At 40.5% G+C, this 21,435-nt stretch overlaps 1 protein-coding gene across 1 annotated transcript in view; it reads right to left on the reverse strand.

Annotated features, from left to right (window-relative positions):
- MYO3B (myosin IIIB) overlaps positions 1 to 21,435 on the reverse strand; it is a 356,539-nt gene that overhangs the window by 197,504 nt on the left and 137,600 nt on the right. Inside the window, exons 9-15 of the mRNA XM_070423427.1 lie at positions 16,856 to 16,958; positions 15,681 to 15,797; positions 15,061 to 15,165; positions 12,586 to 12,669; positions 11,548 to 11,750; positions 6,967 to 7,065; positions 6,519 to 6,633 (exon numbers count right to left, since the gene is read on the reverse strand). Coding sequence (XP_070279528.1) covers positions 6,519 to 6,633; positions 6,967 to 7,065; positions 11,548 to 11,750; positions 12,586 to 12,669; positions 15,061 to 15,165; positions 15,681 to 15,797; positions 16,856 to 16,958 — 826 coding nt within the window. The remainder of the gene's footprint in view (positions 1 to 6,518; positions 6,634 to 6,966; positions 7,066 to 11,547; positions 11,751 to 12,585; positions 12,670 to 15,060; positions 15,166 to 15,680; positions 15,798 to 16,855; positions 16,959 to 21,435) is intronic.

Genomic DNA, 21,435 nt, shown 5'->3' on the forward strand with positions numbered 1-21,435 from the left:
CATCTGGTAGAAAGCCATCCCTAGTTCCTGCCCCGATGCCAGACAACCCAGTTCCTCCCCATATGTGACTGGGTCCCCCAATGCCTCCTGGAACTGGAGCTCAGAGGAAGCGAGTCTGAGTAAGTTTGTGCCTGACCCTTTAAGAGGGACACCTGGGTCTCTGGTAGCTTCCATGTCCCTCAGCCTCAATCCCCACTGGTTTTTACAGCCCAAAGTTATGGGGACTTCTCTTCCCAGCTCTGGGATCCTGAGTGGAGGGTCTGGTGTGGATCTTGGACCCCTTGCTCCTCATGGCAGCCTCTGTAGGGACTATCTCCCTCTGTATTAAAAAAGCAGCCCACATGGGTCCAGACCAGCCCGTTCCACACCTCCACCTCTCCTACCAGTCTAAATGTGCTTTCTTCTTTACCTCTCTAGTTGTAGGACTTCCATTCCACCAGCTTTCAGGTAGTTCTGAATGATGGTTGTTTTGTGTTCCATCTACAAACAAATTTCTTAACCTCCCTTGCAGTTAAGTATGGCTGTGTAATTCTTAACAAAGGAGCAAGTGCAATGATGTGGGCCACTTCTGGGACTGGACTTATGGAAGCCAACGTTTATTCAACATTACTCCTCCTTACTTTCTTTTCCATTATTGTTGGCAGGAACTCCCAACAACCCAGCTCCAACCAAGCCTTGAATTAGGATGCTTGAGACCAATGATTGCATGAAATGGAGTTGTTCTGCAACTTAAGCCTCTTATCTTGGAATGCTATGAGAGAGAACTGACCTTCTTTGTTCTTTAAGCCACTTTTATCCATTTATCCTAACCAATACCAGCTTCCAAGTTCAGGTATGGTTATTTCTTCAAAATAAAAGAGGCAATGTTTCCTTAACCTCTTTTGAATATAGCTCTTATGAAACAGTTGGCAGGGTATTAATGGTTCACTAGAACATTTTGAAGTTAAATGATGGAGTATATAGTTATGAATGAGGTCAGGAAATATTTTGAAATACTCAATAGATCTATGATATTGTGATTGGTAAGAAGTATATAGTATTTGGTCTTCACACTGATTTCTGGCACAAGAGCTTGGAAAAATCTTGGAATTTTTCTGAGTGATAAGGATGAGAGGTATGTCCTTTGTTATTCATAATAAGCTCCTTCCAACCACACCTGCGTCCATCCTAATATGCTTTGAGGATGGGATCTGGTTTCCAGAGAAACTAACCCTGTGATGAAAGGGTTAGAACTTTTAGCCAAACCCTGGACCTCCAGGGGGAAGTGAGAAGGGCTGGAGACTGAGTTAATCACCAGCAGCAAGGATTTAACCAGTCATTCCTCTGTACTGGAACCTCCACTGAACCCCCTCACTGATAAGGTTCAGGGCACTTATGGATCAATGAACACAGGAGAGTGGTGAGAGGAAGTGGCCCTCCCTCTCCCCAAACCTGGAGCTATGCATCTCTTCCATTTGGCCGTTCCTGAGTTGTACCCTTTATAACAATAAGTAAATAGTAATGGTAAGTAAATTGTTTTCCTGAGTTCTGTGAGTCCTTCTAGCAAATTATTGAACCCGAGGAGGGGGTCTTGGGAACTCCCAATTTATAGCCGCTCAGTCAGAAGTAAAAAATCTCTGGGATTTGCAATTGGTGTTTGAAGTGGGGGCAATCATGTGGGGCTGAGCCCCTAACTTGTGGGATCTGATGCTAACTCCAGGTAGACCGCATCAGAGTTCAATTCAATTGTAGGAGAATTGGTTGGTGTGGGGGGAAAACTGCATGTATTTGGTGTCACAAGTGTTGTAAAAACAGTTCAGATGATCTTCAGTCCTACTTTTATATTTAAGTTGGATACATAAGTAGCATTCATGGTAAAACATAATGTACGTTTATTTATTTAAACATTTGCATTCCTGTAGGTGAGATAATGAAATATTATAGCCGGGAAATTTCTGCATCTTATGCTTCTAGATAGAGAAAAGTACTTCCCCCAAAAATACTCTGTTGGGGAACTTGATTTAGTACCACACATAGCAGCAAACTAATAGAAACTGTCATTAAACCATTGATAAAGCATAGTCCCCAGCTGAGCCTTCCTATAAACATTACTCGGTAAAGCCAAAAAAATGAATACAGACTGTATAGTGACATCTGCTGGATACCTGATAATGCTTCAAAGACAAATGAGGATTTAAACTGGGTTCTACTATAGATAAATATTGTTCTTTAAGCTTCTAAATCAAATGTAAGCTGTCATGTTTCTGACTCCAAGGAGCACGGTTTTAATCACACAATTTAAGAGTGGCTAAAGGGAACACCTACCAAATGCGTTTTCTGAGACTAGCCTGGATTTAACATGACAGAACCTCATTACCTTCATCAATACCGTGTGAGGCTTACAGAATGCAGCTGGTGAGCCACTTCCTAGGGAGGCAGATCCCAGAGAGTAGGAGACAGCAGTGGGTTCTATGTTTGTTATTTCTATGTCCAGTTACTCAAAATGTATTTCCTCTAATACACACACAAACACACACCATGTATGACAGTACAAGCCATGAAACCTCCCAACCGAAGGTGCCCAGACATTGGAGTGATCACCTCCAAAGGAAATGGTGGTTTTCGTCACATTGTTTCTCTAGCAATGTCCTCTTCTGCACAATGCTCACACGTGTCCCCTTTTAAAAAGGAAAGTTATCTATGACCTTCAGCCAAATCTTTTTGGCGTTCAAACGCTATGTGAGTGACTGAAGTCTCCTTCCTCAGAGAGGGAACTCGAGAAGGAATATCAAAATTCACCTAATTAATGAGCTCTTAGCCTTAGGAGGCTCCCTATGCTACATTTTCACGCTATTCCACTTGACTCCTTTAATCCCACCCTTGGGTTAGTTAGTTCTTCCTTTCTGGCCTAGGGACCTATATCAACTCTTATGTTCTAATCAAAGCATCACCCCTGTACAATCATGGTAGAGTTCAATCAGTAGTATGTCCATCTGTGGGATTTCTTCCTCTTCAATACTTCTTAACCAGATGTCTCCTCTCTTCCTCCACAGTCACCCTGAGGAGGGTTTTTCGCCTTCCTCGCCTTGCTCCTTTCCTCTTGTCTCATCTCAGCTAGGGAGCCTTTCCTGGAACCCTGCCTTTCCTACAAAATGTTGCTACGGTGCTCTATCTCTTTCTTTTTTACCAGTTTCCAATGTTCTATATGGAGATGCCTCCCTCAGGGTAGAAAAAAATTATTGATAAGACTAACAACTCCTCCAGCTGAATTTCCCAATTCTTTGCTGATAAGTATGAATTCAGTTTCACCACCGACTAGCAAAAGTGGAGAAGAAAGCATTTTTCCACAAAGCCCCATGCAGGATGTATGTTCACTCCTTTTCCTCTTTTTTTTTTTCTCAGAATACACTCCTTTCCCAACTCATAATTGATTTTGAAGAAAGGGAAAAGACATTTGCCCTAATGTCAAAGCCTTCTACCTAACTCTTCATCAAGGAATCTGCAATAACTATCCAATCTTGACCATCACATAGGTAATCTTCTGAAAAAGTCTTCATGTAGTATTAAATAGGAACATACCTAAAACTCTAACATGTTATGATAATCCATATACCAGCAAGACAAACATAATATAGGGTGGGGCAAAATTAAGTTTACAGCTGTTCATATGAAAAATATCACAATTAATAATAATACAAGAATAAACTCTGTTTTGCGTACTCACAACTGCGAACCTACTTTTGCGCCACCCTGTATTAAACAAATATAGTAAGGTTTGACTCCAACAGTAAGACTTGAAAGCTCCGATGATCTTCATAATAGGGTTTTAGGTATATTCCCCCAGTCTCCTGCAAGGAACTGTTATTATTATTCTGTCTAGAAGTGTCCCTCAGAAAATTTTAAGAAAAAGTTCTGTAACACCAGCTATTTGGCATCGTATGCCTCACTACATTCAATTGAATCTCTGAAATTAGTCAAATTATTTTGACTTTATAAACAGAATAAACTAAGTTAATTCAGCAAAACAGGTTGTCTATAGAGATATAGACAAAGATATAACCAAAGAATTGAGGCAAGATCCAGCCTCTTTCTTCCATTTCCAAGGTTGCTAAATGATATAAGTTGGTTTATTTCAGTGTGAATTAATATGGGACATGATATACACACATATACATATAATTGCATTCTGGTTTTTTATTTAACAGTCCAGATAAGGCACAAATTAAGAATGTTTACCACTTTTTACATTTCCTTCTTTTCATATTTATTAATGCAACCATTCATTCATTTCTTCTGGTTTTTTTTGTTTGTTTGTTTGTTTTGCACAGGGGTTAGGATGGCTTACTTCAAGAAATTAAATAGCATATTTAATTTCTTTTTTTTAACTGTATCCTAAAGCAGCATGTATTTTATTATTATTTGCAGTATATTTGTATTATTAGAACAGCACCACAATATATTTTCATTTAGATTTAGGACCAATCTCTTCACTGTATTCTATAACCATCAACCACTGTACTCATTGAAAGCAAAATATTATTAACCCCACGGCTGACTTCTCTATTGTTCCTGTACCTTTTTAAGGACATATGCCCCTAAACACTTTGGCATGGCCCAGGACTTTAAATGGCTCTACCATGCATCTTTGGTAACAACAGCTCTATAAATTAATAACCATAAAGGTCTTTTAACAATGCTGGAACCTGTTCAATTGCTCTCCTCTTAGGAGCCAAGGGAAACATATATCTATTTTTATCTGACCTTTGGGATTTTCCACTGTCTGTCAGTTTAAAGTCTGTGGGAGGCTGACAGAGAAAATTAACAGCTGACTAGAAAGAAGAAAGGTATTATTATGACTAAAATCAACGATGCTGGGGAGGGGAGGGCTGGCCAAACTCATTGGATTACAGAAGCAATCCTTTATCCAGAATGGCTGTCCCACGGTACCTCAACTGTCTTGTAATCTAATCCCCTAAGATTTAACACTCTCACCTACTTCCTAATCATTCACCTTTGTTGGAAAAGCAAAAGAATCTGTATATTTTGCAAAATTGATGGCATGAAGCCCAGAAACTATGACATAAATTTATCACAGAATAATATTTGAGAGCCTAGGGTTATAAATACTTTCTGTCACCTCTAGCATATATTTAATAGAGACAGCCTGTATCTAGTACGATAAGAAGAGTGCAGTACTTAGAACTATTTATATATATAAAAGCCTAAGTGACCGTTACAACCAAATGACTGGAACGACCAGTTGACCAGTCACTATGACACACACTGACCACCAGGGGGCAGATGCTCAATGCAGGAGCTGCCCCCTGGTGGTCAGTGCACTCCCACAACCAACCTCTCACAGCCAGCCAACCTCCCCCAGTTCCTCCCCCTGGCCAGCAAACCTCCCACGGTCCCTGCCCCGTCCCTCCTGCCCCATCCAGCAGGCCCTGTCTGGCAGGCCCTGGCTGGCAGCCAGTATGCCCCAACTGACCTGGCCCTTATCGGGACTGGGCAAGATGGCCTTGATAGGCCCTGATCACTGGCCAGGCCTAGGGATCCCACCTGTGCACGAATTTCGTGCACTGGGCCTCTAGTAGTTAATAATGTGCAACTGTGTACCATGGAGAAGGAAGTGACTGCAAGTTGAAAGGTTTAAGTTAACTTGTCTTGGTGGTCAAGGAAATACTTGCATAAATATATTTCTGTGGCTCTGGTGTAAAATACACATTCCTGTACTCCTATTACCCAATCCACTGTAATGGTTGGAACACCCCTGCTCAGAAAGGGCAGTAGTATTTTGGCATTTGGTATCACAGCTGCAGTGAATATTCATTCAACAACAACAACAATTCATAGGCACGTGGCACTTACAACAGTCCTCAGACTGTAATGTTCACCTGTGCATCTTGTTAAAATGCAGATTCTGATTCAGTTGTTCTTGGTTGGACCTGAGAGTCTGCATTTCTAACAAGCTCTCAGGTGATGGTAATGTTTCTGGCCCTCAGGTCAAACTTTGAGTAGTGACACCTTATGACATGACCAGTGTGTGGCATCTGAAAAGCAAGTGAACTTCCCCAAGTTAGAACATTCAAGTCTTTACTCACTGTGGGAACTCTGATCCTAGTACGCCGGATGTTAAAGGCCCATGTGCCATATGCATGCGCAAAGGCAATGGCACAGTAGTTTTACTGCATGCACTGCACTGGTGCACCTTTATCTTATGTAACACTGATGTCACTATTTGGCAAGAAGCCTCTTTTGTCTGAGTGAGTATAAAAATGTGTTGCTGACCAGCCAGAGCACGGCTGCTTCGGGGGCTACTTTGAATGGCTGCTTTGTCGCTGTGGGCTGCTGTGTTTGCAATGGCCACTTGGTCTGCAATAAAGCCTCTCCCAGCTGTTTGTGGCTGCTCATATCTTCTTCCAATTCCTGGCATCCAAGAAAGTCCCATCCCTACCAGAGGGGGCTCGGACCGAACACTCACATTGATCCAAAAATATTTAACACTTGAGTTTCCTTCTCTCCTGACAATCACTTACCTTGTCAGTGAAGCCTATAATCCTGAAACAATGCTGAATTGCTTCGAACTGTCTTCTGTAAGACTCCTTGGAAGTTATGTCATGCATCACCCTTCCAGTCTCATCAGCTATGTACCTAAATAGAGTATGATCAAACAGAAGGATCACTGACTTGGCACATGGCACCCCAAATACCAGGGCACCATTGGGCTCCTTCTTTGCAGGGGCATTCCCTAGTACTGTGGTGGAATGGTGGTGTACACAGCTGAGTAAAATGCCTGCAGCTGAGTTTCGAACATTCTAGAAAATGCAAATGGTGAGAGGCCGTCCCTGCCATCTCATCCTCGATATTTCAGCTGAAGGCATTATGGATGTCCAGTGAGGAGAACAGCCCCATTTCTTTGCAAGTTTTGTCAACTCCTAGGTACATATCCATTAAAAATTCACAATTAAAATCCCTGACACTTACTTAGGAGGTTTTTCCTCAGGAAGTCTGAACTCAGAAAGTTTCTTTTGGTGATAAAGACCAGCATAAATATAGTAAAATATGTGAAAATTTTTCTCTCCCCTGAGGACAAAAAGGAAGAGGGGGACATTATTAATAACATATTCTGAGCTTCCACACCCCAACTAATTCACACCATTTTTTTCTGTGCAATATATTATTCTGTAGCAAATTTGAATTTTCAGGCAATTCAATATGCTACATCCCAATTACAGAATAGTAACAGTGATAGGATTAGTATAGTAATTGGAACCATGTCACATTATTGAACACACTTAGGTTTACTGTACACAGAATGGAACATTTAAGATAACAGTTCTGGTTATACGTGTTTCTATTCCAGTCCAAATGACTACGCATCTGTGCCCATGCCTTATGTTAGTAGCTCAGGTTACTTCAGAGACACTGATACACATCTTAGAGAGCTCAGCCAAACTCTCTACTCTTCTGGAGCCCTAAGTGGCTCACCAGTTTGTACAGCAAATTAGGGAGTGGAACCGGTCCCAGACTGAGGTCTTCACGCTTTCAAACTTGTACTCTTTCGAACACAATTCAAAATGACACGCATCAGTACCCCTGGTCTACTGCTGTCCACCCTCTCCTAGGCCACCCTGGCCAGGGTCCTTTCAGATAGATGCTACTCTAAGTGTGGTCCATGGACTGCTGTCAGCTTATGATGAGATAAGGAACGGAAAGTACAACTGCTCTGGATCTCTTACTTTCCTCTGAAGTAGCGGTTCTCAACCTGTGGGTCGCGACCCCTTTGGGGGTCGAACGACCCTTTCACAGGGGTCGCCTAAGACCATCGGAAAACACATATATAATTACATATTGTTTTTGTGATTAATCACTATGCTTTAATTATGTTCAATTTGTAACAATGAAAATACATCCTGCATATCAGATATTTACATTACGATTCATAACAGTAGCAAAATTACAGTTATGAAATAGCAACGAAAATAATTTTATGGTTGGGGGTCACCACAACATGAGGAACTGTATTAAAGGGTCGCGGCGTTAGGAAGGTTGAGAACCACTGCTCTAGAGGAAGATAGTCTCTTCTGTTCAATCCCAAGAATTCTGGCAGATCCTCCCCTTGGCCAACTTGGCTCGATGGAAAGACAGTTTGTCTTGCTTCTACTCCTTGTCCCTATTTGTGACATGGGCCCCACTCTTTTCTCCAGCTTCTCCTGGATATCCTAGCCTTCCTCTGGTTGCTTATCCTATCAAAGCTCTTCTTATTTCTGCCCTGTAATCTAGATGCCTCTACTTGCCGTTTCTCACTCATTTGTTCACTCAACTTATAAATTTATCGAGTGCCAATCATGGCAGGCACTGCAGCAGATGCAAGGGATTTAGGACTCAGAGAATCCAGGCCCTCTGGAGTTCCCCTTCTAGTGATGGAGCTAGATGATTCAATAAGGAAACCTGTGAAGAGGACTTTGAAAGAGACAAAGGAGGGGCTGAGATGAAGAATAATGTTGCAGGATAAGGGCTACTTGTGTCAAGTCAGGGGAAGGGATCTCTAGGAAAATAACACTTAAATCAAACTGTGAGGCATGTTAAGGGGCTGGAAGGAGCTACAGAGAGAAGGGGAAAGCATTCCAAAGAGAGGGAGCAGCATATACACAAAGGCTGGGAGTGTGATACCACGCAGATCCAAAAGAATGTAGTGAGAAGGGGGTGGGCAGGTAGGCAAGGAGTTGTTAGGCCACACTGGGGATTTTGTTGATTCATCAATTAGAATTGTTTGATGTGCTGGAGCCAGGGTGCACTGTAAGTGTGTGACATGAATACATTTATGTTGAGAAAAGTACACTCTAGCTGACGGATGAAGACTAGATTGTAAGAGTGGCTTAAACTGGGTAATGGCCCTGATGATGAAGAACAAAAGTAAGCTTAAAGATATGTTTTGGAAGAATAACTTTAAAAAAATCCTACTAGAATGAATGAAGGCAGTGAGGAAAAGGGACCTGGAGTCTACTTCCCAGGTTTCTAACACAGCATGTGGTGATGGTGGTGTGCTTTATAGGGTTTCATGAAGCTGTGTGCCTGGTATGAATGTTGCTTGTTCGCTAACCCCTGGTAAATGTGCTGGCTTTGGCTCATCCATCTTGATCTTCTTCTTCTTTTTTTTTTTTTTTTGCAGCTGCCTCTAGTTCCAATTCTTTCAAACTTTGCCTACCAATATCCATTCCTAGCATAATTTCAACTTGATTTTCATCATGTGTCAATCAGGATTAGCTTAGTTCTGTTGCAATAATAAACATCCCAAGATCTGAGAGGCTTAACTCAACAAAGATTTACTTCTTGCTCAGAGTACTTCCCCTGAAAGCCAGCAGGGAGGGGGAGGGGCTGTGTTTATCATAGTCACCCTGGGCCCAGGCTGATAGAGCAGTCACCATCTTACACTTTGCCAGAGCTCTGGAGGGTCTTTGCATTAGATGCTAATTTGCCAGAATTGGTCATGTGACCACATCCAGCCACAAGCTACCAAGAAGGGGAATGTGCCCAGAAGAGGACAGAATCAGGTCAGCTGAACAGGACTTGTAAAGCTGCCATCTTCTACTCATTCAATGTGTCTTCAGTCTATTTTACTGTTTAAGTGCTATCATATTGACTAAATTTAATAATAATAAGCTATGATTTATTAGGCACCTATTATGTTTCAGATTTACATTTAGTATATCACATATCTTCTCATTTAATTCTCAGAACAGCCCTGGGATGTCAGCTTTAGTATGCCTTTATTGCATATGAGGAAAGTAAGGTATAAGAATATTTATGTTAATAAACAATATACACAGTAAGAAATAACATAGCTGTGACTGGAACTCTTCTCACATTATATTAGTAAAAGACCACTTTATATTTGAACACAGAAAACTGGAGTTTCTATGCTGTCAGAGGTAGCTCCCTGAACTTTAAAATCACCTTAATTTTGGGAGAAATAAATGAGGTACCTCATAAAATTAATCAAGAAGCCACAGGGAAGCTAAAATAACTCTAACTCCATCGTTTTGCTCATTTGTTTAAGTTTCTTCATGTCAGGCCCTATTTTGTGAGAAAACTGCAAGTGTGTGATAGAAAAAGATGCTTGGATTCTTAACCTAGAACAAGTCCTGTGGATTTTCCTTGCACATCTCTCTCAGATTCGTCAACTCTTCTCCTCCATCTCCATCTCCATCTCCATCTCCATCTCCATCACTATCATCTTACTCCTGCCCAACATCCTTTCACATGAATTTGGCAACAGTATCCTAACAGCCTCAATGAAATACTTCCCCTCCAATCCATTCACCCTACTGAAGGCAGGACAGTCATTTCCAAATGCTTGTTGGGTTTTGTGACTCCCCTTCTTGAAAACATTCAATGGCTTCCAATTACCTTTAGAATAAGGTTCAGAAGAATAACTGCATTTAGAATAAGGTTCCCGCCTGGTTCCAAAGTCCTGCATGATCTGGCCTCAGGCTCATCTTTCCCCCTTTCTCCCTCTGAATTCCCCACCTCATTGGCTAACTCCTAGCAATCCTCAGATCTCAGATACAGTGTCTCATACACAGGGAGCCCCTTCCTTCCTGGACTAGGTCATGTGCCCTTCCTTCTCCTGTTTTACCTTCACAGCACCTTACATTGCTTCCTGGTGCTTAGCACAATTGTTCTGCATTTAAGATGTTCTGCATTTGAGATCCTCCCTGGGTTCCCCAATCCCCATCCACTCCAAGCTCCATGAATATTGGACCTTATCTATTTTGTTTATTCTTGCATCCCCAGGAGGGAGCACAGCCCTGGCATACAGCACGAATTCAATAATTACTGTACAACGCATGAATGGAGCCTGTTCCTGAGGAGGTCTGGTGTCCTCCAATAGTAATAATAATAGAAAAAGTGGCTCTGATAAAATGTACCATACTGGGAACTTTTTAAAGGTATTTCATATAAACAAACTATTAATTTTCACAGCAAACCCATGAGGTAGGCTCTAGTATCATCTCCATTTCACAGATGAGGCACAGAGAGGTTAAGTGACATACCCAAAGTCACACAGTAACTATCAAAGCCAGCACCCAAACCCAGAGCAGTCCATGCTGTTGAGCACTATTGCTGTCCTGCTCTTCTTAAAAGAAAATAGTTTTTCCTCTCTCAGTCTAGAGGAAAAAATTGACATGTAGAATATTCTCAGTACTTTTTTTTAAATACAAGTTCAATTTTAAGGGGCCTAATGATTTTTAAAAGTATGTGCAATGTTGTTAAATTCAACTTGGTATAACCAACTCAGGAGAAAAGGGTATCTCTATCTCAAAGTACCCCCACCCCAGCCCTTTGTACTCTGCTTGTAAACATCGTTTCAGTTAGAAATCACAATTTATCCTTTGCTTAAATAATTCTGTGCTCCTGAAGAGGCTGGGGGGAGGGAGGGTCGGGGAAACCATCCTAGCTATCAGGATGCTAAGGACAAGAGTAAAAATGCAGCAATTAAAATTCCCAAAGCCTCCTGGTCTGCACTGCAGAGCAAAACCAGCGATAAAATAGTGCACCTACACTGCCTGTTTTACAACTCTGGACTTTTCAAGGAGATATTCAGAGATTCTTGCTCCCATCACAGCTCCAGTTGGTGTAAACATCATCTCCAGGTATTTTCCAAAGCGGCTGGAATTGTCATTGATCACCGTGCATGCATTTCCAAAGGCTTCCACTAGGGAGTTGACTTGCAGAATTTTCTCTCTCAATGTCTGATTATGAGCCTGTGCCAAACAGAGAGCAGTTACAAGGAGCCTCCAGAAACACTAACCCAGCAATTTGCCAGGCATCCTTCCCTGCCCATAGAATTCACATTATGGATATTTTTGAGAAGAACGTCATTTGGGGAAATCAGCATCAACCTCCAGCGTTGCTTTCTCAGATGAGCAACTCGCCAGCGCATAGGCATCCGATGACGCTAGATTAGATCAGTTTTTCTGTCCAGCACACTTCACTTAAAATCCTTGACAATTAAAAATGCCTAAACCATTTAGAAACAAGTTTAAATAGAGAGATCCCATAACTTTTTTCAGTCATCCATTATAATATTCATAAACCTCATCTGTAACAAATATTCCTTAAAATCTTTCTTGGCCTCATAATACACTAACTCTGAACATATGTAACTGCTAAACCATTTCTAAGTCATTTTTTCAATGTCCATTTCACCAAGCTGACAATTTTTATTTTCCTCAACTTTTGCTCAAAGATTCCTACTTTCCAATCCTTTAATCACCTTAGTGGCTTTCCCAGATGCTGTTCCTAATGTTTAACCACTTTTACTACTTAATGGCTAACTGTTTTTATTGTATTAAAAACATTAAAAAATTAATTGCCAATCATCTAGTAAATTTGTGCTGGCATTATTTTTCTCATGACAAGAAAGAAAGATGGCATGCTGACATCTTAAGAGCCCTAGCTATCAGGAGGCAAATATACTAAAGATGGAATGTTTTGATGCAAACCCTAAAAAACAAAAACAGTATTTCCATCATTTGTAAAATTGTGGTTACCCTGCAGAAACGTGTAGCCACAATACATAAGGCAGGTGGTCAGTACCTTTCCCAAGAAAGTCAAATGCTGGACAATCAGGTGGGCGCTTTCTGTCTTCCCAGAGCCACTTTCTCCACTGATGACAATGCACTGACACAGAAAACAGAGTGTTGGTGAGGAATTCACAGCACAGAAAACACCCTGTGTGTTCAGCTATGTTTTTCATATAACATCCACCACCGTACACTTTAATTTTTTACTCAGCAATATACCTTTCCTTTTCAGAACATCCAGAGCTTCTTCAACCTTTTCATAGCTGCCTGCTGTTCCACTGTATAGATGTACCATAATCTACTTAACTAGTTCCATATGGATAGATACTTGATTTTTTTTCCTTTTGTTACTATAAACAATGTTGCCATGAAGAACTCTATACATAGGTCATTGATAATTATATGTAGGTTCATCTACAAAATAAATTGCTAGAAACAGGATTGTTGCATCAAAAGGTAAATGCATTTGCATATCTGATGGATAGTACCAAATTGCTTTCCTAAGGATTGTACCAATATATGAAAGTACCTATTTTCCTATAGTCTCACCAAACAAAGTATGTTGGACTTTTGTCAAAATGATAGGTCAAAAAAATGGTATCTCAGGGTAGTTTTAATTTGCATTTCTTTTATTATGAGTGAGGTTAGGTATCTTTTCATATGTTTAAGGTCATTCATACTCTCTTTTTAGTAACCAGTTCATATACTTCGCCTATGTTTTTGTATTGTTGGTCTTTTTATCATTCATTTCTAGGAGCTCTTTACATAGAAAAGAGATTAGTGGATACAGTATAATTTTAAAAAAACTATACATTTGGTCTTTGTCTCTGGTTCCTGGCTCAAAGCTTCTAAAACCCTCAGAATTTCCTGAATGGTAGGAGTGATGGGAATATCTTTTGTTATTCACAAACAAGTACTTTTCAACCAAACCCAACTGCTAACCAAATGGTTCAAGGTGGGGCTTCAGGATGGGGGCTGGCCACCAGAAAGACCAAACACATGATTAGAGGGTGGGCACTTTCAGCCTCTCCATCCCAACTTCTGGGGAGGAGAGAAGGGATAAAGATTGAGTGAGTCATAAAAACTCTAGATAGAGAAGATTCAGAGAGCTCATTCTGTTGTGAACATGCTGAGGTGTTGGGAGGGGGGCGTGCCCAGAGAAGGCACGAAAGCTTTGCAACACCGCTCCTCCCTATATCTTGCCCTCTGCATCTCTTCCATTTGGTTCAGTTCCTGAGTTGTAACCTTTATAATAAACCAGTGAACGTAAGTAGTATTTCTCTGAGTTCTGTGAGTTGTTCTAGTGAAATTTCAAACCTGAAGGGGATTGTGAGAATCCCTGAATTTGTAGTCAGCCAGGCAGAAGTGTGGGTAATCTGGACACCCCATTTGCTGCTGGCATCTGAAGTGGGGGAAGTCTTGTGGACAGATCTCTGACCCTGTGATATCTGTGTTAACACTGGATATAGTGTTAGAACTAAATGGATTGAACTGTTGGACATCCAGTTGGTGTCAGATTGGCTGGTGTTGGAAAAGACACACATTTGGTGTCAGAAGTGGTGCCGGAAAAAAAGACAACATGGTAGGGCAACTTCTTAACTTGAGTAACACATATATCTCTCCATTTACTTCCTCTCGGTGAAATATATGGACACGCCACAAGTCTCTGGGAAAAGTAAGAATTTGGAAAAGCCAAGTTTCTAACCTATGGTGAATCCATGTACCCATGTACTCCATTTTGTAATTTGCACTGTTATAATTTCATCTATTCCTAAGCAAATCCAAAGCAGGAACTTCACAGTCTCAGGAAATATACACATAATAACTCTCTTGTCAAATTTCCTCATGAAATAAGGTTATTTCTATTTTAAACAAAATAAAGACACAAAGGAAAACATATTGAAAGTAAAGGAAGGGTCCATGGTTGAACAGGTCACCACTCTGAACTGGAGGTCCACCAAGTTCAAACATACGAGTTAGCTTTGTGTTTAACTAGCATTGAGTGCAAGGTTTGTTCAGTATTTACCAAATCCATCACAATTTCTCAGCAGCTAAATAGTGTAGTGACTGGCCACTATGAACCTATGAGCAGTATTTCATACAAAAAGGACTGGACCGTGAACATTCTGAGTCCTAAATAGGAATGAATTTCATTTGTCATTCTACATTCTCTTTTTATTACAATCATTGAATGTAAATGGGTTTCTGTTAGCTCCATGTCTCAGATTCACATTAGAAATATCCTTATTGCATTGAAAATGAGTGCTCTTGACAAGGAAGTTACATGTTTCTTGAAAAAGGTTTTCATGTTCTGCCACTCTGGCTTCACCACTGTTTGTGTTCCACCAAGCTACTATTTCATTTGCCATTTCCTTGAGCCAATACCAGCAACCAGAATGGAAAGTTTTCTGGAAGACTTAGGAGCTGCAGAGGAAGACAGAACACAATCTACTGTGTGACTTGGTAGAGAAGGAACGTGAGTTCTTACCTGGTCTTTGCTGGAAGTAACCATACATTGGTAAGCAGCATCTGCTGATGCAAAGATGTGGGGGGGATTTGAGGCACGTTTCACCCCATGATAAAGTCTGGAAAACTGAAGAAAAGATAATTAGTTTAAAGGACTCTTCTACTACTCCTCTGGACCTTCTAATGCTCCAGTACCTGTGGCCATGAAACCAAGGCTTTGTCACTTATTTGGGGAACTGTAGCATCAGGAAGGCTGTAGAACCTACAGGCCTGAGTTCAAATTCCAGTTCTTCGCTTACTGGCTCCATGAGCTCATGCAAGGGAGTGAACCTCACTATGTTTAGTCTCCTCACATACCAAATAGGCTTAATAATAGTGCCCGTTTCCAGGGTTGTAAGAAGTAAACGAGGTAACCCAATGCCTGCGGCAAGCACTAAGTGAATGTTAGCGATCATTGTTACATCTTGCTTTAAAAAGTTCCCCCAAAATGTAAGAGTTCCTTCCGTGTTGCATTATTATCTGTAGTTTGGGATAACACCCCTCGGGGGCATAGTTTTATTCTCACTTTTTCCTTCTTTTCATTTTCCCTTGTGATTTTTAATTTCCTACTAAGAAGCAACATGTTCTTAAAGCATCGCTTACCTGTGGAGAGTATATGCTTAGATTCTGGAAGGGGTTTAAGGCAATTAAGATGTCGCCGACATATGTGTAAATGAGCAAGTCCATATAACGCTCCTGCAACTGGTGAATAATTGTGTCCTAAGAAGAGGATAAATGGCATTGAGAGTAAACATTTCCAATAAGGGAGAGACTCCAAAAATAAAAAAAATAAATATCCTTACAAGAATACAGGGTGTCCCCAAAATGTATACACACACTTTGAGTAATTATAAAGGCAGTGTTTATTAAAATACATTTCATTTTCAAAATTGAGTTTTAGCTGTTCCAATGTGTATACATTTTTTGGAACACCCTATATTTTCCTCTAAAAGATGAAAGTAGTCAATTTAAAACATACAGTGACTCAAATGATACTAAAAGCAGATCTCTGTCTTGAAAAAATCTTTAAAAAAATAAGAATATCTGAAAGAATTAGTCTCCCTGGGACTTGCTAAAAGATATTGAATATCCAGCAAAGGTTTTATTTGTTATTATGAAAAATGTATTTCACCCAATCAAAATTCTCCATTTAGAATTTGATTTAATAGGTCATTCCTATTGATAAAATATAGACAAAATAGTAATTTTATTTCTAAAAGCACTGCACTTAAAATTTATGTGGTGGGAATATAGAATTGCACAATTTTATAAAATAATGTTTCATGCGTTGCAGTTAAGGGTCCCCAGAGGTAGAAGCAGGGCCAGTGCAATTAACAGCTCTATTAAACATGCATATTTTAAACGGGGATTATCACAATTTTCAAATTTAGAACTCAAGCTATATTAACTTCACCACTTCCCTAAGTGAAGCTCCTCTTTATGAAGACCAAGCAATCATCTTCATCTAAGGGTTAAACTGCATTTTTTTCTAAACAGAAAAACATATTTCAACTCATATAACACAGTCACATCTACAACATAAAGAGCTTTATTGGAAAAGATCTAGTCCTTTTTTCGTCATCATTTAGGATATTTCAGGGACTATAAAAAACTGTGCAGGGTGTCACAGCAACCAAATACACCCTGAGCTTCACCAAGGCTATGCAAGCAAAAAAACTTTCAAGCGACTATAGGAGGATATGGTCTAAACAAAAAGGTCAGACCATTCACATGACACAAATGTCATCTGTGAGAATTATCTCCTAAATGTTTAGTACCTCGTCCAGAACCTCTAGATTGACCAAATCATCCTCAAGGCAGTAATTTTCAGCATCTTCCGCGTGATAGGGTCTTCTGGTGTGCATCCTTTCACGCCTAGAAGTTTACCCAAAGAATATTAGCACGAAGACAGTAAGTAATGTAGCGGGAAGGAAGCAATGAAGATGTCTCATTCACAGTCTTATCCCATGAAGTCTTATCACAGAGACTTCAGAGAAAGGGACAGGAAGAGCAAGTCCAGTCCAGGTCCCCACGTTCTCTCCCTGCCATTGTGGGACTCACAGGGGTTAGTGAGCTCCAGAGCTCTAGCCTTTCTTCTACCACAGTAGGAAGCATTACCAAATGGGTCCATCCACTACTTCTATCTGCTTTTCTTCCATGACAATCCCAGCACTTTCTCACATTTTTTCTGTTCATTTGTAGGCATATGGTTTTCATTGGGTTACTTCCTCTAAGGTCCCCTCATGCTATCCACTGGTATCATCCCCAACTTTTTGAGAAATTTTGAAACTATAGGAAACTTCATAGAAAAATATAGCAAACATCAATAAATCAATAAGTGCTTACATTTTATCTTATTTGTTCACTTAAAATCCCTTTGTGACCCATGTTCCGTACCACTCCCCTTTCCTGAATGGCCACTACTTGGTGGGTATTTCTAGTCTATCTTTAAATAGTGATTATATATAATATGTACCCATGAACAACATACAGATTCTGTATGTTTAATTATAAAAATGATATCATAGTGTAGGTATCATTCTGCAAACTTGAGAGAAATAATTAATACATATATCAACATTAGGCTGATTCCAATGTCTTGCTCTTAGAAACAAAGCAGCACTCAGCATCTTTATATGAGCATGTGCCAAGCAGAGCCACCAGGGCTGCGATGGCTATCTCTGACCTACTGCAGACTGTCTGCATGCCCAGCTGTCCATCTCACTGATTTAACCTCCATGCAGATGCTGTCTGCGAATCTGAGCTTGATCCTCATAAAAATCTTCTCCAATAATATTTCATAAACAACAAAAAACTTTTAAAAGGTTTGACCTGCTGTGATTAGCAATGTGTAACCTCTTCCCATGTGTACAGGCAATCGAATTCCGTAAAGTTATTTGCTCCCAAAATTGAAGCTGGCAACTTAGAAGCTGATGTAGATGCAAGGTCCTTCCACTCGGAAAAAAACCACCTCATTTTCTCAGCCAGTGAAAAAAAATGACCTGCTAGCCCTTTCTCTGCCTTCCCCACCTACTGTTCTTCTGAAACTGCTGCCTGCTTCACCTTCCTGCTCTGGCTATGGGATGTGGAGGGTCTATTGATGAGAAAAAATATATTTATTACAATTTTTATGTCTTTACTTATATTATCCTAGATTACATATACTTATAAAAAGTGTTATATTGTTTTGTATTTGTCTGTTTTTAAATTAATCAAAGTAAATTTGGTTAAAATTTTTTAGTTTTCTTGAGTTGAATGATTTCTCATCATCATTATCACCAATTTAAATTTCCTTTAAATTCACATTCTCCACCTAGTGCCTTACTTGAGAATAGCTTTTATTATCAATCTGCTGAAGAATTCTTTGTTTAATGTGAAATTTATAGACTTCCAACTAAAAGGTACTTGGATTGATATTCCAAAGCTTAGAGGAATGGAAATACATATAAACAAATAGATAAATAGCAAAAGGCATTGTATTAAACCAAGAGTATTGCTCTGGCTGGTGTGGCTCAGTTGATTAGGCATCTTCCAATACACCAAAAGGTGGTAGGTTCGATTCCTGGTCAGGGCACCTATCCAGGTTGCAGTTCAATCCCCCATCATGCATGAATGGGAGGCAGCTGATTGATGTTTCTCTCTCAAATCAATGTTTCTCTCCCTCTCTCTAAAATTAATAAAAACATATCCTCATCTGAGGATTAAAAAAAAAGAAGAGCTTAGCCAGTGTTGCTCAGTGGTTGAGTGTTCACCTATGAACCAGGGGGTCATGGTTCAATTCTGGGTCAGGGCACATACCCAGGTTGTGGACTCCTTCCCCAGGAGGGGCATGCAGGAGGCAGCTGATCAATGATTCTCTCATCATTGTTGTTTCTATCTCTCTCTCCCTCTCCCTTCCTCTCTCTAAAATCAATAAAAAACTTTTTAAAGAAGAAGAATATAAGGTAAGTTTTAATGACTCAGGAGACATTTACAAATTCCATATTACTTTGTTCTAAATTTCCTATTTGTTTTTATGAGGCTCTAAATATATTGTCTGCCAAGCCTAGTTTCTCAGACAAATGTTGTTTTGGAGGTTAAAGTTTAGAGACTCGAGGAAGAAACTGTGGGTTGGACTGGTTCCTGGAGTTTGGGGTTGGTATGGTGGTGGGAATGGTGCTGCGTAGGGCTGACCTTAGGTTTCGGTGATCAGAAAAGAAGGAACTGGTGTCTGAGTCCCTGGTTCAAGTGGCAACAATGGCAAGGCTGAAACATCAAGTTCAAGGAAATGGGTGGAGAGTAAGAACTGGATGTGAAGAGTGGGTGACAGAGGCAGAAGCTGGGAGTTCACCTAAGACAACAGTGGGCACCGATGAAGTAGAGAATGGGGGACACTTTGAAACGTTTTAGGCCCAGCTCGTGACTAGGAAAGGAGCTGCAGAGCCCACCACACCGGTTCAGACACTGCAGTGATGGTTCTCGGGAACACATTCCTGAAGAGCTGCTGTCTTCACTTCAGGTTAATCTCCATGCCACCTGCATTATGATTCACACCATTCCCGTGTGAGCATCTTTACTACCGCATCACTGGGCCTGCAGACTTCTATGTGTGGACCGATATAGAATGATACTGACAACTATTATATGACAAGGAGAAATTCTGAGATGTCCTAAATTAAATTACAGCAGGCTGGAGGGGTGGAAGGAAGAGACAAGAGATGTTAATCAGCTAACAACTGCAGGCTGAGACCAACCAAGACTGATAACATTCCTGAATGTATGTTACAAGTCTGAGTTAACCTCCAGGTGGCTGTTTTGGCAATTATCTAAAAAGAATAGCTGAATAACTGACACAGGGCCCCTGCAGCTTGTTTATCTTGAATGAACTTCCCGGCTATTGCCCACAACCAATCCTGAAGAGCAAACACTTCGTCCTATGGACTATGCACCCACCCAGAATGAGCCCCACTTCCAATTCCATACGACTAGGACTTGTTTTCTAGAGTTCCTATTTGTTTTTATGAGGCTCTAAGTATGTTGTCTGCCAGGTCTGGTTTCTCAAATGGAGTTCTCCAACCCCTTTATGTATAGCCAACTTAAATTCTTTCAAAACAATGTATATATTCCTTCTCCAAATTCATGTAAGAGTGCCTGTCAACTCCAGGATGGTGGACACGTTGTCCTCTCCATCTACCCCTGCTGCTGCTGGTTTAGTCTGCATGCCCCCAGGACTGGTCCTTTTTCTGGCTAGCATATCACTCAATAAATTCCTTTCTTTTAGAAAAGTTTTAGACCATTAAAGTTTTTTTTGTTTTACTTATATTTTGTCCAAAAGTGACTCCCTAATCCCTTAGCCTCTTCCTGTTTGTTGACTATGCCTGTGGAAGCAGTGACTTCCAGGTAGGAAGCTCAAACCAGGCTGCAGGAACTTCACATAGGTGTGGCAGAAGACAGTCTTCCCTTCACCACAACCATGATGAAGAACAAAGTAATATAGAAGGAGGCCTCTAAATCATAACTCAAGGAGGGGATGGAACCGAAATCCTTTAGCCTAACAATGACAGGGGATGTGCTAGTGAAAGGCTAAATTTTGCATTAAGAAATGCTTGATGGTCTTTTAGACAGTCAACCTGTGGCAGGACCATTGTATAGGCTACCACTGCCTTCATTCTTCCAAACTCAGGATCACAGCCTTCCCCTCCAGCCAAGAGCAGAACTGGAATGAGTGAAGAATGACTAACACAGGTTCCAGACACAAAATCTGTTGAAACTGGCATGGCTCAGTGGTTGAGCATCGACCCATGAACCAAGAGGTCACGGTTCGATTCCCAGTCAGGGCACATACCTGAGTTGCGGGCTTGATCCCCAGCATGGGGCGTGCAGGAGGCAGCTGATCAATGATTCTCTGTCATCATTGATGTTTCTACCTCTCTCTCCCTCTCCCTTCCTCTCTGAAATAAAATATATATATATATTTTTTTATTTTTTCTTTTAAGAAAAACTGCAGGGGATCGATAAAACAAAGGTAGAGAAGGAATAAGGAGTCCAGGCTTACTTACAGGTGGTAGCCCTCAAGACCAAGACAAAGGCTGCTGTGGGCATGGACAGAGCTCAGGGACAAGCTGACACAGGGATAGATCAGAGAAACCACTCCCTTATCAACACACTCAATGGGTTCCATATAGTAAAGAAAATGTTACTCAAAATTGAGGATAGAGTACTACTAATAGAACAAAGTCAGTGATGTTGCATATTTCTTCCAAATCCTTATTTCCAGTTTGTTATACCCTTTAATAACAGTGTTGATAAAAGAGAAACTTTTATTTGTCTATCCTATATAATAAAGAGCTAATATGCAAATGGTCATTGTACCCTCACA

This window comes from Myotis yumanensis, unplaced genomic scaffold (assembly GCF_028538775.1).
Source record: "Myotis yumanensis isolate MYYU_CA2020_CCGP unplaced genomic scaffold, mMyoYum1.0.hap1 SCAF_8, whole genome shotgun sequence".
Classification (NCBI taxonomy): Eukaryota; Metazoa; Chordata; class Mammalia; order Chiroptera; family Vespertilionidae; genus Myotis; species Myotis yumanensis.